General features: G+C 35.0%; 1 protein-coding gene across 2 annotated transcripts in view; it reads right to left on the bottom strand.

The window, feature by feature from the left end:
• Positions 1 to 25,225, bottom strand: part of LOC149802513 (uncharacterized) — a 59,433-nt gene that overhangs the window by 9,811 nt on the left and 24,397 nt on the right. For both annotated transcript variants that reach the window (XR_016420041.1, XM_089951756.1), the window contains exons 5-6: positions 22,005 to 23,001; positions 3,286 to 3,353 (exon numbers count right to left, since the gene is read on the bottom strand). Coding sequence is in view for 1 of the 2 variants with exons in the window: in XM_089951756.1 (XP_089807882.1) it covers positions 3,286 to 3,353; positions 22,005 to 23,001 (1,065 nt within the window). In the remaining variant the exon portion in view is untranslated. The remainder of the gene's footprint in view (positions 1 to 3,285; positions 3,354 to 22,004; positions 23,002 to 25,225) is intronic.

Raw genomic sequence — 25,225 nt, forward strand, 5'->3', positions numbered from 1 at the left:
AAAACATCATTTAAAGATTTCTGCTATTTTTGGTAACCACAGCCATATCTGAAGGTGGATCAGCATCATTTCTACAAACATGAAAGGTCAGGATTTATCAAATTATATTCAGTGGCTTTGGAGAAGTGTTTCAAGGTTGATTGATATTTATTAAAAGCAGCCTTATTTGATGGTGCATAGGCATCACTTACACTTTATATATATATATATATATATATATAAATACACACACACAAACACACACACATATACCTCATTAATCTGGACTCCTTTTATCAAGAAACCATGCTATCAAGACATATTTCAATGGGAACAGAATTCCTAAATGTTATTTTGCTTCATTAATCCAGAAATCCATGTTTTGAGTCCAGAATTGAAAATCAGGGACCAAAGTGTAAAATTATGATAAAACATGCCTCAATAATCTGTCCAAAACAAGAAAAATTCAAGAATCCTATATGAAAATACAATTAATTTGATAACACAGATTTGCCTAAGCAAATTTGGAGGTGTATCAACTTATCAATCACTGATTGGTCAACTTTTAGTGGTATATTAAAGTTATAAATTTATCATGTAAACACAGGTGTGGAAAAACTTAAAGAAAAGTGACCTTATTGTAACCAGCAATTGTACAATCTCTGTTTTTCTTACTCACCAACTGGGGTGTAAAATAAACACAATGGGATCAAATTATTCCACATTTGTGACATAATATATAAATTGTGTCATTAGGTCTCTGTGTTGTTTACCAATTATAAGTAAGAATTAAAATTTGTTGATGGCTGCACAAATAAAGCTGACTGATTTAAGTTTTGTATCGGTCTTCATTTCAGAGTAAAAAGTAACATCAATTATTGGTTCATCAACAGCTGTAACAGTTTTAAAATACGACATAAATATATGATTTAATTTTATTAGTTTACAATAATGTATTTAAATGCAAGATATCAGTTTATATTTGTTGTACTTTTTACATTATATGAATAATGGTGACGACATGATCAAGCAAGTGAAGATGAGTAGAATTACAGACCAGCATAAAAAAGATTTGCCAGTATGTACATGTAATTGTTTAAACTTACATTTATGTACAAGTGCATGTTATAATAAAATGAAATAAACACAAGTCAATAGACATATTCATCAATTTATTTCAACAACTGCTGAATATACATGTACAGCTGTCAAATACATCTACAGCTAGCAAATACATGTACATTTATGCGATATGATGACAATGTAAAACAACAATGTTTATGATTCAATTATCTGCAAAAAAATCATTAATCTGGACATATTCACTGGGAACAAAGGTGTCTGAATTAATATGGTTCCACTGCGGGGTTAAATGAAGAAAAAAAATTAAAGGTACGAAAATGCACAAGATCTAGTGGTTATGGTCATGTGTCAGGTAAATTCATTTCAAAAGACAACTGAAGACAGTTTTAAATATCTTTTACGTAAGTAACATTATTAAAGGATATAGTGTTACTCAGTGGTTTATCCAAACCAATGAAAAATGTAATTAAGGATAGCAAGGTAACCAAATGAAAACATACAATGTGAATGAAAAGCTTAGTCCCATTGATAGAGGGTTCATTATAAAGAGGTGAGATCCAAAATTTGTAGTGATCCAAAGATTCCCAAGTCAGCACTCAGAGGTTTGCTCAACGATGAGCAGAAATTGCATTATTGCTTCTAATGAACGATTTATAAACAGAAAAAATACAAAATCAAAAATGACTTAAGTTACAATATTTTTTCTTCTTCCTGGAATAAATGTCCATCATTTTAACCAAAGAGATTCTAGTTTTGTTTCAAAAACAGCAATATCACTAGAATATATTCACATACATAGAGCATTATTTAATGTTTTGCTCAAACTCACATGAAGTGTATTGAAATCTCTTTGAGTAATGTTTTTAATGAGCTTTCAAAAATTGACTAACTTAAAAATAAAGGTATTTTATGTAAAGAAGTGATCAACTTCAATAGAAGAAAAGCTGTTTATTCACAATTATTACATATGTAATTATAAAATGAGTATGATGTTGATGTCCATCCCATTGCTCATTTTTTTCTGTTGTTGTTGTTGTTGTAGGGTTTAACGCCATTTTTCAGCACACAATAGGCTATGCATGGTGGCCAGTATTAATGGTGGAGGAAGAACCCAAGAAAACCCCGGAAAGAACCACCGACCCACAAGAAGCTACTGGCAAGCTTTCTCACATACCCACATTAGCCAAATCCGAGACTCGAACTCACGCAGACAGGTAAGATGGCAGTGATCCATAACGGAGAGCGCTTTAGACCACTTGGCCACTCTGGGCCCCTCATTTTTTCTGAGGTGCCTCTGTAACTCATGCTACCATTTAAGGCAAGGTCTATGATTTTTGGCCCATGTTGTGCACAAATTAAAACTATCATTACTTTTCCAACAAAAAAAAAAGTTCAGATACATTTAGTTAATTCAGTTAAAGTTAAATAAGAGAATTTAATTCAATTTTTTAGCATTAACACATTAACCCCTAGCGACGACTTTACGGGGCACGAGGTAGTAGCCTACTGCCGAGCTCTGTAGCGTCATGGTCATGCATGATACACTAAAGTGGGTGGTATTATAGAACGGTAGACAGATGTAGCTCTACAATGATACCAAATAATCTGGAATATCTAGTTGCACTACAAAATACAGATTAAAAAAACTCATTTTTTGGACTCGACTTTTTTTAACGCAAAATTCACACGTGGTCGGAATCCCATTTTGTGTCAGGATTTTAGACTTTTTGGTCTCAGATCTAAGGCAAACCGGTATAAACTCCAAACAGACAGATGAGCCTTTGCAAAAAGTAGGATAAGATGGGCATTTGGAATAAAGAGTGGTCTCCATACAAAAATAATGGCTCCGTTTAGCAAAAAAAAGAAAAAATATTTTTTTTACCCTTCTACTTATCCACGAGTCAAATAGCCAACGAAAAATGATGTTTCTAACACAACTAGGCAGTATGTTATTGAAAGATGACTGGGGATTTGGTGTTTTCGAGTCTATTCAGAAATAGCTTTCAAAATGTGTTTCCTACTCGATTTTCAGGCAAAAATGGCGAAAACCTCCAGGGGTTAATGTGTTAAGGAGCAGCACTGATAATAAAAAGTTTACAAATGTGTTAAAAAAAGATAGGGCAAGTAAGAGAAACAGAAAGGGACCCTTAAACAGAATTTCAAAAAAGAAAAAAATCCTTGTTATGACAAGGAACTTAATTATTTGGTTCTCTTTTATTATACCTGCATAAAGACAGTCAGAATCATGTAGGCTTTCTACTGCAAAATCACAGGAATCCCCACTGTCTAACCTGCAAAAAAAGAAAAGATATATTAAACAAAGTTTGGAACAGCATTGGCCTGCATACCAATGAATTGCCCACTGAACTTCGACACAAAGACACAGGGATCACATTTAAGAGGGCTCTCAAAACTCACTTATTTTGACAGAAAGGACAAACTTAAAGACCTAATAATGTTTCCTACCTGAAATATTCTCAGCATGTCTTTTATTTTTTATTGTTTCTCTAATTTCATGCTGTTTATTTTTGTAACAATATTATTATGTTTCTTATCTTATAGGTGTTGTCTAATGTTGTAAAGCGCTTAGAGCTTCTAAAGATTAGGTGCTATACAAAGTCCTCATTATTATTATTATTATTATTTTACTAACAGGGAGATCAATTCGAAAGAATTCTGTCTCTTGTTGTCATTCAATGAAGGTTTTACAACAACCAAATACAAAGTCCATGTAACAATAAAAATTTACCTTATTCTAACAGCATTAATTCAAACTGTTCAATAATCTATTTTAATTTATAGTTGTCTAATCAATGACTATGCAAACACATCTTCCAATGAGTCCAGAATAACTGACAAATGACCGCACAAGAACATTTTTAATTCTGAAGCATCATAAATTTAGTTGAAGCATCTGTTCACAGAGGTAATATTACTAATTTCATTTTTTTTAAAGCTGGCAATTACAGTATCACACACTGCAGATTTCAAATTGTTCACTCAATACAGTGGCTGTGGCCACAGAAGAAGGGATTTTAAGTGTCTACTACATCATCTGGTGGATATCCACTAAGCCTAATGGACATCCATAAAAACTAGTGGAACTCCATAGATTTTATTGCAGCCAGTGGGTTTTATAGCAACCCTCATTGATTTTACTGCATTTGCCTTGCAAGTCAACATATTAAACAAATATATGGGGGAAATCCCTTAGCCATAAAAGGTAAAACCTGATCATGCATGGCAATATGATACCTTTTCCTATACAAACCATACAGTAGTAGCATAGACTGTGGTGTTTAAGAGGACTTGCAATGGATACACACAGACTAATGTGCAAAACATAAAAAAATAGGAAGTTTTTAATTTCTTAGATTTTCTCCTGCCTAGCTACAGGATTCACCTACACTTTATTAAAGGCTGTACTATATCAGTGGTCATTTATGTCATCAACAAAGTAATTTTCATAAAAAAGGAAACTTTGTTCATAAACTTCTTTTAGGAACCTATCATCATGCACAGCCAAAGAGAGGCATTAATATCCTGAATGGTGTCAGGAAGGTGCTGGGTATAGAAGTTATTTTTATGACTGACATTTCATAAGAAACACTAACCTCTAAACAAAATGTTTCTTGTTGTCACAGAACCAGATAAAAAATTAATAAAATATTAGTTTTTGAGAAGAGATTTCAGACATAAAACAAAGTTCCTACTGAAAAGATTTAAGTGACAGTGCTTTTTCATCATTTTCACATTTAACTCGTCAGATGATCAAACCAGAAATAATAACAATATCAGTTTCAGTTGCTAGTTGTTGGCAAAAGAATACAGCATCATGAGCTGAGTAGAGGTTGCATACAAACAGTACGCTACATATTGCTTCAACATCTTACAAGAGCATGCCACTTGTGACTTCTTCCCTGTCGTTTACTATAAATCAGATTTTCTCTTGGTTATTAAAATCACTTGTTCATTAAATGTTTGTTATAATTTATGAAGCACCTAAGTATTCTAACAGTGTCTGCCTCTCTCGTAATACATGTCAATACATTTTTCTGGGCAAGTTAATATTAAATAGCGTTTTTTACAAGTTAAAAAGAGCATTCTACACTGTACACATTAGTTCAGTTGACAGGTATACCACTCTAGTGGCTTAGTTTTTACAGCATCCACCTTGGATGCTGGAGGTCATGGGTTCAAACCCCGGCCAAGTCATATCAAAGACTTATAAAAATGGTACTTACAGCTGCCTCGCTAGGCACTCAACATTAAGAGGTTAGTGTTAGGACTCGTTGGCCTGGTGTCAGGATAATGTGACTCGGTGGGACATGATGCTACATGTCTGCAGCATGATGTCCCAGTGCTAGACATCAACTGCCACACTGCAGACAATGTAGTGATATTACTGAAAAATTTCAAAGCTACATTAAAAATTCAAAACGTACAAACACTCAACTGACAGGTAAGTACCATGTGATGTTGTGGAAGTCTACCATTACATAATTTTATTGCTGCAACTTTCCAACTGCTGCAATAAAACTTAATCTGTTCACTATGACAGGGACAACGATGATGACCAATTATGTCCAGTCCATGATGGACAAAATCTTCAATACCGGTAGTTTAATTTCCACTGCAGAAACATAGCATTCCCAAAAAGTCATTATACATGTACTGTATTTATAACCTACATAGTCAATACATTCTGCCTTTAGTCATATCCCATTCTAATACATTCTGCCTTTAGTCATACCCCATTCTTGTTTCCTAGACACAACAATGACAAGAAGGCTATGAGCAGCAAGTCATTGTGATGTTTGAATCAACAACTGACACCAAAATGGTAACAATGACATGACAAAGACATCATTGAGAATGTTTCTGCTATCTTTTACATTTTCACCATCATGTGATGGACATTGTGACATAGATGTGACATAGATTACATTTCAAAGGCAATGCTAATCAATCCCATTTCCTTATAAATTTTAGTTGTTCTCCTGCCTTCTTTCTCGTTTTTGGAAGTGTGTGTGTGCATGTGTATATGTATGGGTGAAAAGAAGGGACTCTGTTAATGAATGTCTTCTGCAGGACATCCAGAACTCGACCACTGGACAGCCTTTGGGATTTCCCATTCTTCGAAATAGTTGCTTAAATAATAAATCTGTCATTACAATCATCACAAAAGGAAATGTATCTCTGCCAAAGAACCAGTAGTGTTGTTTTGGGGCTTTTGGCATTCCTTCCCTTTGAACGCTGACCAGTCAACACAGCCTCTACTCTGTCATGATTTGGCAACTAAATTACAATGCGCAACTACTGGATACTTAAGCAAGCACGAAAGTGAAGATTGTTTTACTTGAGTTTTATTGTCTGTAAACCCGCAACTGCATGATTTCTTATCAGTGCTCAGAGTTGCCAATGAGTTTTCATTTCGCCAGGCAGTCTCAGACTCAGCCTTGCTAGCTATTTTATCCTCAATACAGTTTACTGATTGTACTGAAACTGCTTCGTGAATGCAATTAATTTGCTAGCACCACCAGAGACACTACTGATCCCTACTATTTGCTAGCACCACCAGAGACACTATTGATCCCTACTATTTGCTAGCACCACCAGAGACACTATTGATCCCTACTATTTGCTAGCACCACCAGAGACACTACTGATCCCTACTATTTGCTAGCACCACCAGAGACACTATTGATCCCTACTATTTGCTAGCACCACCAGAGACACAACTGATCCCTGACAATAATTCCAAATGGCACACCTACAATGGTTGCTGTGGTGGTAAATGCAACCATACCCCGACCAACGGCAAAGATCACAAATGGCATCTACCAGCAAACACGTGTTTGTATTTTACTATTGACACTGTTCTCTGGGTGATCTCATCTAACAACTGTTTCTCTGCTTCAATTACTTTTTCATATCAGTAACAATGAGTTTTCATTATCAGTCTTCTATTAATAATACAATTGCGTAGTACAATTGCAGGAACACTGGCTTGACATGTCCAGACTCGTCAAATCCAGGTGCAACATCCACACACATTTCTAACCAAAATTACCCTTTTTTTTGGGCATAAATGTCATACAATCACAAAAAATATATAATTGGAAACTATTTAAATTTCCAGCCATTGTGCATTCTAGTGGCCTAGTACACACTTCATTTAGGACTGATTACACCACAGGATATCTGAAACAATCATTCATGTCATCCAAAAATTGTTATACAGGCAAGTGCATTTTTGTTAAATAGCTTTCAACCAGGTTTTTCTTTGCTGCTGGCTGCATCAATATTGGTTTCACATAATCAATAGTGAACATAACCAGGGTTGATTCAGCTGTGAATACCACTTCATCATTATAAAAACAATCTCTGAATGGTTTCACACCTGGTGTTGCAGCCAATGATTGAGTATTTTCACATGCTAACATTGAGCTGTTATTGGCATGTTAGGATAGTACCAATGGTAAATTTCTATTTGATGATTATGTTTGAGTGTACACAATGGTCTGGTAATATCACTCTGATGCAGATATTCACCAACAGGTGGGAAAACATTATCATCAATGTTAGCATCCATTGTCAGATGGTCTAAGCCAGTAAATTCTGCAATGGTAATGAATGTCTGCAATGGTACCTAATCACCATGGTCAGAATCCATTAAGTATATAATAAATCTAATCTTAAACACAAATACCAAAGACATTAAAGCTAAGCAGCTGTATGGAAAGACATGCACTGCCTCAAACTGAATTTCATCTTTATGATATTGCTGTTGTATATACCAAACATTTTGGATTACCAGTATCAGATTTCTTATGCATTACTATTCGCTGACCTGAATGATTATTCATCAATGGTGTTACCTGACTCCATCCACTAGCAAAACTGGATATGATAAAAATAAATACAATCGAGATTTGCACGCTCTCAAGATATTAGATTTAGGTTTCTCAAAGACATTTACATCATCAAAAACAATTTTTTTTAATACCAGTTGCTCTCTTTCCTTTACTTTACTGTGTATGCTGTAAATAAACATACTAAACGTGGTGGCATGGGCAACTCTGTGTTCTTTGCTTCCATGTGTTATTAAAGCAGTCTCAGCTACATCAATATAATTTATTATAAACACAACCAACATACCAGCGTGTCTGGTTCCTCCATTTTTAGTGACTTTAACCAGGTTTTTTGCAACAGTACCTTTGAGCTTGACAATAATATCCTGAATGCCAACGTTGGATGTATCAAGTTTGATCTTCAAAATTACAAGATCACCTGGATCAACACCAACAACACAATTAATAAAGTCTGCTTCATAAACATACTTTAATGTGAAATCATTAAGTTTTGGAGGTGTTGGTGAACAGTCAAGTGCATGCAATGCTTCAACAACAATATGACTGCATATGGGTCCACCCAACAAAGTTTTGACTGATATAGTTCAGTAAAACAGTCCTTGTTGTCCGTGCCTGGTTAAATAACATCAAATGGTGGTGCAAGTCATTACAAGTCAAAATACAAACGATGTTCAGGTGTTACAACACAATGAGTGCCAGGTTCTGTCATCAAATCTAGGTTGACAATACCAGTTTCACATGTACAATGCACCACTGATGCAAATTAATTTCACATAAAGAAACCATAAAAATGTTTGAACTTGCCATCACGAGCAAATCACAACTGGTTAATGGATGCATCAATAGCATGATATGTGACCGTGTAATCAAAGACCTCTGCCTGATGGTATTTGGTGGTTTGTTCTCAGTAACTGAAGGATTTTTCCTTTATTTATATGACCTCCAACTCACTTTTGCAGCATCATCCCTGAGACAGTTCCAACAGCCTCTAATGCCAATAGCTTTCATCTACTGCTAAAAACATTGGAATTGCTGCAAGGAATATTCCACTAGTTTTTGCATTTGTGTTACCTCTGACTTGGATAATTTTACTGTCACTGAAATATTGTTTTGTTTGGCCACATTAAGCTGAGTTAGTTGTGTTTGAGTCAATCACACAGGGTCATTTCCAGTCAATTTGCTGAAGAAAGTTTCAGTGTGACCCTACAATTGTTTTTTATTGTGTTTCTGATTTTCACAAGTTGATTTTCACTGAGGCTGACCTTTGGTTCGTAATAGGTCATTAAAGGTTTAATTATGAATTTCATGTATTTTCCACAGGTGAATTGATGACCCTCATTCAACCACCAGCACTCTCCAACAACTAAGTCATGTCAGAAAGTATCACAGCATAAATTCTAAAAGGGAAAAGACATCTCTTTGGTGGTTTCATATCAGACACAGCTATTTCATTAGGATTTTGAACACAGATTTGTTTCATATCACTGTAAAATTTTGGCAGAAAGTATCTACATTTGGTTTAACCTTTTCTGCACCTTAGCATCAAAAGAGGTTAACAAGTTTTTTAAACTCAGGCCACATAAGATCTCTACTGCTTAATCTGTGTTGTCTAGACCATTCCTTGTATACCCATTTTGGCCAATTGTGTGCAACATTAGTACGATTTATATTTGCTGGTAGTTCATTCTCCAACATATACTTAGTTTGTTGCTTTTCATTTGGTACAAATGAGGCAAATTGTAAAGGATCATCATAAATTTCCTTCTGTGCTGGTTCTTTAAATTTTTAATCTTTTGGTTCTTTTAACATTGATTAATATTCAGGTGGTTCTTCATGTGGAAGATGCATAAGTACCTCTTCAACATCTTTGATTTCAGCCATCTCCGCTGGCAAGCATGTAACAGTCTCATAAGTTTCTCTTGTTGCTCTCTTAATATCTTTGGTGTGTTTAGCTATTTTACTAATTGGTCCCAGTTCTTCTTCAATTCCAGTTAGTACTGCTATATCTTCCATGGTTGCTCTTGTTGATTTCTTGATACCCTTTGTGCATTTAGTTATTTTATGAATTGGACCAGATTTTTCTTCTGTTCCAGTTAGCACTACTACTTAGTCCAATGTTGCTAGTACCACCTTTTTATTTCATCATCACATTTGGCAATTTCTTTTGTTGGTTTAATCAGTGGCATTAATGTTTGTTCAAAGCCCACCAAGAGCTCTTCTTGTGAAGTTTGCTCTGACTGGAACATGTCTTTGACACTTTTATGAGCTGCAATAACATAATGAATTAATTCCTGGTGTTCATGAGCTCCTTTATGGTGTCACTTCTCATACTCTTCAATGACATCACTGGCAGACATTTTATATGACTGTTTTGTTTGTTAAATTAATGTGTGAGATGCATCCGTGTTCAGACTTGCATTATATATACCCCTGCAGGTTCCAGTCAAATCAATGGTGAGAAAACTACAGGGAGATCCTTTGTGGTCCCTGCAAACATCTCACGAAATTCATCACATTTGTGGTCATTAGCCTCATCAAGTCAAATGAGTATTTTCAAGACCAAATACGTCAATGCCATGAAATATCATAAACATGTTACAACTGTCTCAGATCACTTTAGGCATGTGCATATCATTGAGTCAAATAGATTACATTGGTGTTTTTGTGTTGGCCTCATTAAAAAATCTGTATGGGATTGACTTGGTTCTAAAGCATCATATTGTTGTAAATGACAAAATTGCCTTTTTTGGCAACCAAATCACCAAAGGTAGGTACTTCATTGATGGTGGAAAATAATTTGATAGTGGTGGTGTTACCACCTCTGCTCAGTACTTTTTGAAAATCTTTTAAAACATCATAACACGCCTGGTCATTACACCATGGTGCAATCACCTACAATCAATCCCACTTCAACCATCATAAAATCATATCCAACAACAGCTGAGTTTTACCTGATCTAGCAGGATCAATGATTAGTGCATGAACTGAGTTTGGAAATATGAAAACTGAGCTTAGAAAATGGACAAGTAGCAATTGCTGGAACTTGTGTTTGATGTGGAGCAAAGTTCAGGTTTTTGGGAACTTCCAGTTCCATCTGTGGATGTGGACTTGAATACATCTCACAAGCAGGGTCTGGTTTTAAAAAAAAATTGTTGGTGATATTGTGATGCATTAACAGTAAGTATCACAGTGAAAAACATTTTTGGATACAATTACTGCGGACCCGTTACATGCTGGATATATGACTTGATTCTAACAACCAACCAAAGCCTATTGAAGAACCTGTGAATAGTGTTCATGCTGTGTGTTGCCAACATGACCATGCTTATAAGGAATCAAACGATATCTATGCATGTCAACGCATCAATGTCAATCTCATACATCACTTGAATGCAATTGCAGGACCAAGTGCTTAAGAATGAATCGCAAGATGGGTCATCAAAAGAGGCATGAAACAGATGACTGCACCTGGTAGCACTCATAAACATTAACTATACTGAAATAAACAAGCAATGGACATAAAAAGCTGGATATTATCAAGCATATTCTACAGTGTGAGTGAGTATTGGAGAGGTGAAGCTATTGTGGAAAGTAGTGCAGTAAAGGTCATATAACAGGACTGCTCGAACATGGCAATCCAAACAGGCACTGTGACAAATCTACCTGACAGTCCCAAGAAAAATTTCACATGTTTGGTTTGATGTTCAAATACCAAATGAGATTCATTAGGCTAATGTTGTTTCCTTCGCTGATCATGTCCATGACTGACAGTCTTTCCCATACCTACAAGTATGCATTAACCGTGACTTTATTTTGCCAACAGAATAAAAGAAGTGAAGCCATTGCTGTTGAAAGATTCTGCAATTGTTGAAGATGTACTTGAATGCATTTATGCATGTGGATCACTCATATGACCACAACTGTTAATGGTGGATCTGGTAAAGAATTGCTCTGATCTGTTGCTGCCTTGTTAATAAAACACAATGTTTGAATTCATGTTTGATATATCAACATTCACTGCGACTAAGTTGTAGTGGAATAATGTAATCGCACACTCACGGAATGGTTATTCACCGATCAGTACATGCAACTGCAAGAATTGTTAACGATGCCTCAGCAGTTTTGGATTTCAGAGAGATTACATGATTGGGTAACACATCTTCCATTAGTCATACCATCACTAAACAATGAAGTCACATGCATGATTGGATTAAAACCAGCTAATGAGATTTGACAAAAGACTGTCACATTTACTCAGAAAATGATTTCACAACTGGTACCATCACAGCCACTGAGAGACAAGTTTGTTCAGTATCTCTTTGCACCTGGAGAGTTAGGTGTGCAATATTAGACTACTGACCCAGTAGTGCAGGTGTGCGTTAAGGGCATTATTAGCTTTAACTCCAGAGTGGCCAATGTTATGTGATACCAGTGAGATTCCAGGAATCATATTTCTTAACTATTGTTGACCACCTTTGCCTGGTTTATATGCAGGTGAGAAAATTGCCACATGATATTCTAACTCACCACCACGTTGTATGAAATTTGAATTCAGGTACTTGTGACTGCTGTGCTCGGTCATGAACATACTTTGCAGCTTCAGTAGCAACAGACATTTTTGTTGATTATTAATACAACGATGGTGTTTTTCATCATCAATATGATGACAGTTTTGTAAAAACGTGTGTAATATTTCAAGTATGAAAGGTTTTCTTGCACCTCTTGGTATTTCTATATTACACTCACAAGAATATTGTTTTAGCTGCTTTACTGTTGCTTTTATATTAACAAATGGTGGTGGATTAGTGACCAGAGGTGGATTCAGTGTAAGTATGGGTCTCATTAATTCTAGTATGTTGACTTAGTATGATTATTCTATGCTGTTGTGTGATATGCTTATGATGAAAAATGGTAGGCATGCTTATATTAGGGGAAACCTCTAATTAATTAAGTCGCTTTTGTATTTTACCAGGATCTGATACAACAAATGATTTTGATCCTAGCTACAGTGTATTATGTCATTTATTTCTGTGCAGTCACAATTGTCTGTGCAATCACAGGTGTTTGTCTTTTAAATGCCTTGTAATATTCACAAACAGAACCACAAGACAGGCAGATATGATTACATGATTTGACTCAGATGCCACATTTAAGATATGTCTGAGTGCCTGGACCAGTATATACAACTCACACATGGCATCTTCTGCCAAATTTATCTATTTGGCTTTATTACAAGTCTAAGATAGATCGTCATTTATCTTGATCTGAAATGCAGTACCACACAATGGTCTTGTAAAGAAACTGATGCATCATCTGGTATAACGGTACCAATTGCGCAAGTCCAGGTGGGCGGAGCTTAAGGTGCATGGAACATTGTATTCAGAATTAAAGAACAACACTAGCTGTGATTGGTGCATTATATAAGAGTTGTACTTTCTGTTTGGCTTAAAAAAATGTTGAGCCTCTTGGCAACATGTGAGTTTGTGTTAATTTCTATCTAGATCATATTTTGTATTTTTTATGATTTTTTTTAAATATGGTACACATGGCTGAAAATGTGCTTGTTGTGACTAGATAACTCTTACCCTATCTAGTTCCAATAGAGTACCTGGTTATGTCATTGTCAAATTGACAATCTAGCATTGTTCTATATGACAGTGTGTGACATACATGCCCAAGTAGGACAGAAAGTATATGTATTTCACAAAACATTAGCATTGAGGTATATGGAAAAACAATTGGTACCGTGATACCATCTGAACACTCCTTAACAAATAAATCCGTAAACTCATGGAGGATGTGTCTTAAGTTCATATCTTCCTACATAAACTCAAATGATCCAACACCGAGTATTGCACCAACTCACATACTATCGCTTGGGGCATCAAAACCTATGATTATAAACATGTTGGAGCATTTGTATATCACAGATATGGTTTTCGCTTGTCTGGACTTAAAAAGGGGGTCATAAAATCATGACAATGAGTTAGTGGATGAAACTGATTCTTGCAGTCATTAGCACTGTATCTTATTACATGTATAAGCTTAGAGTGGTATTTCACAAAAAAACCCATTGAGTTTAACAATGGTGACACAAAAGTGTAAATCAGCCCCTGTCAGATATATAATGTACCTATTTCAGGATCCTTAAAGGGAAATTCCTTTGTGGAGCTAGATAAAATATCTTTCATAAAGGAGTCTGCATGAATAACTTTAATGAACCATCATTGAGTACAATGCCAATATCAATTTTGTCAGACTGACATATGTACCCGATAATGTCAAATGTCTTGTAAATTTCATCAATATTTTTTAGTTGTTATGTTCGCCAATTTCCCTTAGTAATTGCTTTTTATGCTGTTTCTCTTCTGCATCACAGTATATTAATTTGTAAAACAGTTCAGATTCCATTCCTAAATAATACCCCAAAATATCTGTTTAATTGGCCTACTCTTTAATATCTTCACCATTAAAGCTTGAACATTTACTAAAATTATCAAAAGTTTCAGATGCTTCAAATGCAGTGGACGATTTAGTCAGACTCTACTTTTTCCTTGCACAAAATTAAGTAAATTATTTTTCATTTTGTCCTCGTAAGCCTGTGTTAATTTATTCAATTTCTAAAGTCACTCTTGCTAAGTTTATCAACGCATTCCAGATATAACTGCTTCTTTGATAAATCAAAATAATGCACTCAAACATTATAGTGATCCAAGTTTATCGGCCACAGACTTTATATCCCAGTCATTTGGTAGTTTAATACTATTTCTAGAGACCTCAATAAACTCCTTCAAAGTATTATTAGTGTCAATCTGATTTTTTTTGTAATTATATACCACAGTAATTCTGTAATGTATTCTCTACTATAAGTTTCTTTGCCAATAAAAAATTTTGATGAAAGAACATTATTAGCCAGTAGAAATTCCATGCTATAGACTATACTAAACTGTGTACAGAGAAAATCAGTAATACAGGGCTAACTGAAATCTTCATTTTTGTAGATGCTTAAGCATCCACTGGTTTCATATTGTATGCAATTTGCTAAATCATCAGGGTAGAGGCTGTGTTGACTGGTCAGAGTTCCAAGAGAGTAAAAAGCCAAAAGTCCGATAATAACATTACTGAACCAGTTATATTGTGCCTATTGATTCATAATGCTCAAGAAAGTAATCTCAGGAAATTGTATGTAAATATTGAGTTTAGTTTCAGCCAACCTATCTACTTCAACAAGAGCTTAAAAGAAACAGTACATGCATCACTTAACACCAAATACTGATAATGGAATATTTCACAAGAATGCATGGACAGCTGACCCCAAAAAGTGTAAACTAGTAACTTTGCCTCCACTTATCAACCTCACTGTTGTTATTTTGTGTTTAATGCCTTTTTCAATGTATCATAGGCTATACATGGCAGCAATTAATTGGTGGAAGAACCAGGGAAAACACCAGTAAGAACCATTGACCCACAGGAAGCTATTGGCAAGCTTTCTCACATAACCACGGGGCCCAAGACTCTAACACATGGACAGAGGTGAGATGGCAGTGATCAACAAAGGCGAGTGCTTTGGATTACTCATCCACCTGAGGCACCCCTAATTCAGTCTGGTCGAATATGATACTGTCCGTGCCCTTGAAGGACAACCTGAATGTTTTTATAAAGGAATAGGTCTAACTGGTAAAGCTTAACAACTTATATAAATGCTGAGAATTGTGAGGAGAAACAATGAACAGAACAAACAGACCTTGGAAAGCTGTACTGACTTTCATAACTATAAACAACTGATGGCCTTGATTAATTAGAAACTTTATTAGCTATCTTGTTTATGAGCTTCAATTATCAGATTTATGAACAGTACAAAATCTTTCAGTCATAAAAAAGTAAATTATCATGGTATCCAAATTTATATTGAATACATGTACATGTCAACATAATGTTATGCGAAATCAAGATCAAACTATATATGTTTTATACTGTCATGTCTCAACAGGCCCTTACTTATAGAAACGAGATGAAATGCTATCAATACATTAATATCTGTTTTGCTATTCTGTAAAAAAAATTAACAAAAAAGTTCACAGAAGTTTTTTTAAATATTTCAAAACTGCATAAAGAAAATACAAAAAAACACTATCTTTTCTTTACAGAAATAAAAAAATTTCACTTTGCATTCTCAGGTAGGCCTGCCAGTGAATATCACAGTACCTGCCTGTTGATAATAACCTGGGTAATAAAAGACCTGGGTAGGAAAGTGAGCCATTGGATACCCATTTTACCATATAAAACTTTTCTGCCAGTGAACAATAAGCCCCTGGCATATAAAGGTAACACTCACATTGTTTTCAAGTCGACAAGCCTTTCAATCAAGTTGCGATTTAATTTTAATACCTGTACACCTCTCCCCTGTTAACTCACTGACCACACTATAAGCGAGAGTGCGATTTACCGAGGTCACTCCAAAAAATAAGAAGTGATGCCATGTCCACTACACATTGAAAAAACCACGGGGGATGGGTATGGGACTAGGCAGTTTAATTACTGGATACTCATTTAAAGATCGCATCAAAAATAACTGTCAATAAAGCACTTTTTCTAACAAAGTTGTTTTGTTATTCTGTATACATTTATTTTCAAGATGCCCAACATCAAAAAGATCATTAACATTATTCCAACTGGTTTCAACAACCTTCAAGTGTATACAAAAACATTTGTGTATTAAACCGCTGCTTTTTATTGCTGTTGATTAGTCTGGTTCCTTACTTGGTGTGCGATAACCAAGTGTCAAGCAAGGAGTCACGAAGCAGGGCACCAGACTGACTACAGATACATCACAAAACAAGATTCCTTCAAAGATTAGGAACATTTGTTTGATGACACAATTGTTTACATCAAAACTAAATTTATGTATTCTTCAATCAGTAAGCAGTACTGATGCTGTCATTTCATTGCAAGTACTAGTGAAACTCCTTCTCATCCAAGTACCTATTCAGAAATTCTCTGAAACTTTTTTCTCCACAAGGATCTGTTTCTGTGCAACAAAGCTCCTTATTCTACAGTCATTTCACTTGGTTGCCTTGCTCTCTTTAATCACATTTATGATTAAGTAGGTTAATTTAAGGTAGTTTAATTAAATTATGTACACAATAATATTTATAACAGTGTTTGATTGATCAACTGAAATAAGTTTACCAGATATGTGACCAGGGCTGCTAGATCTTACACACTTAGGATTTGCAAGTCTTCTGACTTTTCTTTTATTCCACCCCTTTTATCTGATACCAAAGATGCAGTTAACATGACAATACAAAGGAGGTCAACTTTTAATACAGAACAACAACAGAACACCTCAACAAGTCAGTTATTAAAATGCGAACAGTATTTAATTTGATTCTCAGAGAAATGCTTATGGACATAGCTGTTATGGGAGAGTGACATATTTTACATTTAAATACAAGAGGACACACCACATTTATGATGATTACACTTAAACTGATCTAAAAGACAGAACTAAAACACAAATTGCACTTGATAATTTTTAAAAATTTAATTGGTATTTATTTATTAAAGTACTGTCTCTATTAGACATATTGACATTCCACTGACAGAAACTTTGTTGAATATTAAAGTAATGCCTCCACTAGAGGTAAATGACATTTTCATTGATTTAAATCTCACTGAATATCATTATTTACATTGTCCAAAGAATGTCATTTGAAAGAAACTGTAACATAAATATATGACCTCTTAGTAAAAGTTGATATTTCATAATGTTGATTAAAATTTCCAGATCCTATCTACTGTTTTTGATGATTAAACAAGCGATATATCAAAGTTTCATTTAACAATTTTGATCACAATTTTCTTTTAAGTTCAACAAATAGGCATCAATTTTTTGGTATTTTCTAGTTCAAAAAATGTGATCCATGCCCGACCTCATGCTATAAAACCAGGTTTGTGAGTTATCAGGGCACGAGTAAACGAGTGAGTTGTGTACCTGTTCAGTGCCAAGTAGAAATCTGCCTCTTCCAGTAAATGTTTGACCTTAATCCCATAGCTATTTTTCCCATGCGACAAAACTTTGAGCTGCAAGTGTGAAATGTGCTCAGTGGTAAGTAAAAGAGTGGTTACTTGATCTCGCTGCACAACTGACGTGTTTAGTTGCAACTTTTAATAGGCTTCACAAATTGTATGATCCAAGTGTTACTTACAGAGCCCAAGTTCAGTCTCTACATAAGAACCTGCATATGACATTGAGGTGAAGGAAAGAGGGTCAGTTGATATTTACGATGACTACACCATGACAGTTGACTAGATGACAGTTTCATCAACCATTTGTTCATTTTATTTACTTCATATTTTGATAAAAATAAATACAAAAAGAGCAATTCTTTTATTTACACTTCAACCACCGAAAAAACATTTGCATGTCATTTGTGCCAGTGTCAACCTACAACAAAGCAGTTTGGGTTTGTACATACTTAAACAATTTTCCTTTGATCGCGTACCTCGGTAACTGATTATTAGGATCGATAGATACCCAGCAGATGTTTACCAAAATTCTGATAGCCCAATACTCAGTTAAGTGTAATGATGGGACTTATAGCTTTATGTATGGGATTTCCAAACTGCTAACATCAAAATCCAGGAGATCCAAAAATGAAAAACATAATGGAACCCTTGGACTGTGGGGACTGTGTGATAGCACCTGTTCTGTTCTTGTATGAATCTGTACAATTGAAAACATTTCTGCCAAGCTATCTGAAGTAGAGACAACAATCCTTGGAATATTCAGATGTTCCAACCGTCACGATTTTGGCATGAATTTGACGACTCTCAATAGCGATTCTCGGATTCATGCTGCATGAAAAAAAAACAAAAAAATTCTCCAATTTTTAGTCACAATATCAGATGTGGTCATTGATGCCAATAATGGTCCTGTACTGCTGGTAGTGATGTTAGCAGAACTATATCCAATTGTTACAGTTTGCCCTGAAGCAAGCATTTTAAAGTATTTAACCTATATTTAGAACAGACGTTTTACAAATTGTTTGTGAAAAAAACTGGGGCCCAACTGGAATTTTTTAAAAATGGGACATAATTTGTTTTAACAAACATTAAATGAAGACAACTTTTTTGAGTGTAGGAATGTTTGAGCTATTGAAAGATTAGCATATACCGTGCAACCCCGTAATAACGCGACCGGTGATAACGCAAATTTGGATATAATGCTGTCATGGCGTGGCTCCCGAAAGTTCATATATTCAATCGCACATGAAAAAATATTTTTTGTTCAAGGTACATAAAAAGTGTATAAAAAATATTATTTTGGGGAAGAGATCGCTTATGAATTCGAATATAATACAATCATGGCATGGTTCCTGAAGTGTTAAATACATGTAAGTGTATTTATTTTGTACCGGGAAAGAATATTATTTGTTTAAAGTACATGAAATAATGTATAAAAAATATATTATCATCTTGGGGAAGAGATCAAGAATGAATTCGAATATAATACAATCATGGCATGGTTCCTGAAATTTTAAATACACGTACATGTATTTTTCTTGTACCAGGAAAAAATATATTTTTTTAAAGTACGAGAAATAGCATGTAAAATGCTTATTATCATTTTGGGGAAGTGTTCGCGTATGAATTTTAATATAATACAATCGTGGCGTAGCTTCTGAAATTTAACAATTTCACCAGGTTTTCAAGTGTTATGCCAAAATAAACATTATCAGAAATGTTACTTATTACTGATCCATGAGTAAAGCAAGTAAATCGGCTTTGCGATTGTCTTCAATTAATTCTGTATACAATCATTGCTCAAACAATAGCTGTGTGTTTCTTCTTTAACTGCATACACAGCCAAGCAGCAGACAATGCGGTGGTTGATAAAAGATTCTCACAATTTAATAAACATCAAAAAATTAAAGCTGCCAACATGTTTGCTGGGCTTGGTGGTGTTATTAGGCACAATCAGTTGATCAGTAAATAATGTCCTCTATATTAGCTGGAAATTGAAAGGGTATGAAATTGTACATGCATTCAGCTTAAAAAAATTATAAAAGTGACTCATGACCATTGCAGGCCTACTGCACTTAGTTCTCGAGTTTTATATGTGTATGGTGTTTGCTTATGAACTCATTATTAATTTCCTATTTTTATAAAAATATCTTACCGTTATGGAAAAGCAAGTTCACAAACACAAGTCGTTCTCTGCGCTTTGTACAATGATTAGTATAGTAGTTTTCACATGTTTCTTTCAATATTCACAAAATCTTAAGTAAAAGCTATCTGCACGCTGAAAGCATGTGTTGATTTTTAATTAATCTTGCTGTAGTCGTTCAAACGAATAGGTGTACAAGCGTTAATTATTGGAAATTTAAAATGGATAAATGTACACAGAAACGCATTTGAGAAAATTTTAGCAGTATGAAATTTGTACAGACACCATTCATAGACCCTGTAACGTAATGAACCGTACAAGTGCTTCGTGTTTCTTAACCTAATTTTGCAGTTAATTTTTCCCATTGAATTCAGACAGATAATGACCTGTGACAAAATTATTAAATAGTTTAAATATGTATGCAATATTTGCAATGGAATTACACGTATTATGGATTAATTGCAAGAACCGATGGTATGATACCAGACAGCAAGTAAACGGTGTTAATACTCCGTTCATGCTATGTATTAGATGTTGAATTCAGACACAATGATCTGGGACAAAATTACTGAATATTGTAAATCTGTGTGCAATTTTTCAATGGAACTACATGCATTATGGATGAACTGCATGCCATGACGGCACGATAGTAAACGGTGCTGATACTATATTCATCACATACATCAGACATGAATACACATATATGTGCCAACGAGTTGTTCTCTGAAAAAGTAAAATACTGTAAAACCCTGCATTAATGTGACCCTGCTATTATCCAATTTTTTGGACCCCAATTATTGCATTATAGTGGGGTTCCACTGTATTGTAATTCGTTTGAGCTCATATTTTTCAGTGAATGTGCCGACACCACTTCTACTTAATACCATTTCATAATTAAGCTACACTACTGTTAAAATGTTCACCTCCAAGGAAAAAGAAATGTATTCCACAAAAAGTGAAGTACAGATTGGAATGTACCAAAAACTGGCCTCGCATTCAGCCATCAAACATTGATGCACATTATGCTTTTTTTGCACACAATACTCAATGAAGTTTAGAAATGGGAATGTGCACAGTGGCTCATATTGTTGCTTACAATTTACCTGTCATACATGTACTGTATAATAATATTATTAAATGATACGATCTTGTGGGCATATGGCAGAGACAATGTCAAAAAGCACATTGCTAGCAGAAAAGCACAATGATACTGGAAAAATTAAAAGCATCCAGCAGATTTCAGCTGTGGAATACCTGAAGCCTCCTACTTAAGTCCTGAAAGCTACCAATGGTGAAGTATTGTTTGTGAGTTTTCTTGCTGAACATAATCTGCCTTTCTGTTCGAGATCAGCAACACTGACAGTGAAAGAGTATTTTCTATCATGAGGAAAAATAAGACAGTCTTTGGGGCCTCCTTAGGTACTGAAAATTTGCAACAATTTTAGTCACCATGATCAATAGCAGTCAAGAAGCCTGAACTGTTTTGAAAACAAATTTACTGTAGCCCAGTTGAGGAAGTTCAAGTCTGCCACAGCATCATATCATGACAAATAGTGTGAAGTTTGTGTATATCAGTAAATCTGGCTGCAAATAAATCTGAACATTAGTGTAAATGTGTTTTAGTTTTATTTTGGAATTTTCACTTAATGCAGTACTGACCATCAAAGTGGATGAAGCTAGTGTCATGGTATAATTTTTCACTAATCTTATTCAAAATTCATTAAACTTTTAACTCTCATTTCACTAATTACAAGTCTGGTGGGTTGGCAGCTCTGAATATTACCTGGTGTTGCTTGTAAAGGTGCATTACATTTTCAAATTCCTAATTCAAACCCTGGCAGGATCAAGGGGACAAGAACATACTGCTACAGATTTATAGTTTTAATCTCTATACTTACTTAAATCTGGCAGAAGCACCTGTTGAATGGTTTAAAACTTCCTGATCAGATACAGTCCCAAAGGATGCTATCAGGTCCACAAGACCTGATAAATCAGGATTAGGAGGAAGTCCATCCACCTGAATAACAAATTCTCCCTTTACCTTCCAATTGTGACAATCACTTGAATTCGATTCAGGACTTTTTTTCTTTTTTCTGTGTTTCTTTCTTTCTACTGAACCCTTGTCTACGGTTGATTTATCACTGTTCTCTCCCTTAATGTTACTTGTATTCACATTAACATCTGACTGCTTGTAACTAGTCACTAGAGAGTGATCAATATGTTGACGCATTATGTCAGCCTTTTCACCTTCTGAGGAAGACTGATTTTTAATGCCCACAGTAATGTGTTGATAATTATTATTACTATTAGCAGCGATATTATCCTCTAAATCTTTGTTATTCCTTGCCAGATCTAAATGTGTATACAACACATCTGTATTATCACCAAATGAAGATGACTGGCAGATATTAGACTGAACATCCCTTTGCATGTGGGGCAGTTCATTTCTGACTTGCATAGATCCTGCTACACTTCTGGAACTTGAATGTGAACCTATGCTTGAGTCAAGTGAATTTCTGAGATACCTGTTCATCAAACCTTCATCATAACTTGTTTTTTCTCCAGATAAATGTGTAGTTTCCTTGTGTAACATGTCTGAATCCTTTGGTAATTGAAAAGCTGAATTATTATGACTGGTTGCACACACATCCTCATACCAAGCTATTGTGGACTGACTAAGACTTTTCAAAGAGTCTTTAACTCTTGCTGGAACTTGTGGGGTTCTGCTAGTTACTTTAATGCTTTTAGTAGAGTCTGGTTTACATGAAACTGAATCTGAAAACAAAGCAACTGCATTACTGACTTTGTGAGTATCCAGAATACTTTGATTGGAACTGTTCATCGGTTTTCCTCTTGACAGACCCGCCGACTCATTGCCTTTAGCTGCTGCAGAACCTGTTCAAGAAGAAGGTACATCAGTAGTAAGATGAAATACTGAACTTTAACTGATTGTTTCTTCTTTAAAAACAAAATCATCTTAAAAAGAAATTCTTGAAAACTTTCAGCCACAATTAGACATGTGTTGAAATCTCCTGACAAAGTCTAGAAATGCAAAGAACAAGTAATTTGGGATTATTAACAGAAAGACCCTTAAAAATGCATCATATAATTTCTAACTAAAACCGTTTCTACTTGATATCCAAAAAAACTGTATAAACCAGACCATACCCAACAATAACATAGCTCAACTCCATTAAGTTTACAGAAGTCCCTGTTACCCACTGTTTATCATGCAGAAAATAAGTTCTGACATAATTTATCTTGGAGACATGTAGTAATAATTCAGTTGCATCCAATCATCAAGTTTCATCATCAGAACATAAACAGCACCTAATAAATGAACTCTGAATGCAAAATTTCAACAAAGTGATTGAAGCATGATTATTTTTGGCATTCAGAATACAAATCATATCAAAATGCATCCAATCATCAAGTTTCATTATTCTAGTTAGGTCTACGTCACGATGAGCTTCATTACATTGTAAGGTTGTGATGGCACGAGATGCATAAGATCATCAATTTCAAAATGCTTTTAAAATGAACATCAAACACAAAATCAAGCCAATGTCACTGAATTATAAAATATGGGCCATAATAACCCACTACTGAAACGAGGGGGCAATACTCATCAAGATGCAACCCCTCAAAAAGTTAATTTTAAGTTAAGATAGTAAGTACACAGCATGAAAATAAATACGTGGTCATGAGATAGATGCAAGAACTAAAGGTAAGTTAATAAAATGTGAATTGTAGGTCAGGGTGACTTTTTTGTATTTATGGCATTAACGGCAATGTAGAGAATCATCAAGTTTAATGATTTAAGCACAAGCAGTTAAAATAAAGTCTTCAAAAGTCAATGAAGCATAAAATATGGGTCACTGTGACCAACTTTTATGATGTGGATGTAGTACTCATCAAGATACAAGTTTCATGGTTCCAGGCATAACTATTATATAAATAAAATGTAAAACTTAAGCCAGTAAAATGTGAGTAGCCGGTCAAAATGTATTTCTTTTATGTAAGGATGTTGTAATAGAAGAGATGCATACAGCTCTAGTTTGATGATTATGGTATGAATAATGCAAGTATCAATTTAACTCAATTCAGTGAAGCATGAAATATTGGTCAAAGTGACCTATTTTTGTGATTGGAAGGGACATAGTACTTATCAAGATGTACTCCCTTCAAATATGTTTCCTCCCTCTAGGTGTAACAATGTTTAAAAAACACTCTTTGGTCATAAGCTAAATGCCAAAAAATGAATTAAAACAACCAGTGAAATATAGGTCACAATGACCCTTTTTGTTGTAACGGTGTGGTACTAAAAGAGATACCAAATTTTTCAGTAAATTATGTTTCTCTGAGAAGTCTTACTCAATTACATCACAGCTTTCACTGGAAGGAAGAGGCATTTGTGTGTGCTACATCTTGTCTCTGTCTGTGTCTGCTGCAATTAGTACTTGAGTGCAAGCAGGATATTGCATGGCAGCTGCTCTCAACCTGTCTATGAAAGAGAGCAAGCAAATGGTGACACTTGATTACTGACAGGCAGTAACCTATTTTTGGTTATAAAACCTGATGGTGTCAACAGGACCACTGAACCGTCTGAGCTGAACTGATGATAGTTCAGGTCAACAGAAACGGAATACAGCTCACTTACCCTGCATGCAGAATCTAAAGCTATCAGGAAACATGTCATGTATAAGAGTAACTCTAGCTAAGTGTGGGCCAGAGGCTCAATTTTATTTGACCTGAGCCATGTTAAAGCCCAGGACAGATTCCATTTTGAAAACAGAGTGAGAGATTTTGGTTAATGGAGATCAAAATTGGCTAAATGATCCAATAACTCTATCATGCCCAATATCACATCTACAATGATAATGGAATGTGTCCTATATCATGGAGTGATAACCTTTGATAGTAATTGGGGCAAACTGTTCCTCCTTATAACAGCCAGAGAAAAAAGTCAGCCAGGATTGAGGCACTCAAAGGGATGATGTTATTACTATGGCCCCAGCCCCTGAAAACTTTCCATTTTCCTTCACAAGATTTCAGAGTGGAGGGCCTTCTTGCACTCAAGAGTCTCTCCATAATCAAAGGTTTAAATTGCATGTCTTGC

Source organism: Sinohyriopsis cumingii, chromosome 3 (genome assembly GCF_028554795.1).
Source record: "Sinohyriopsis cumingii isolate HCF-2022 chromosome 3, ASM2855479v2, whole genome shotgun sequence".
Classification (NCBI taxonomy): Eukaryota; Metazoa; Mollusca; class Bivalvia; order Unionida; family Unionidae; genus Sinohyriopsis; species Sinohyriopsis cumingii.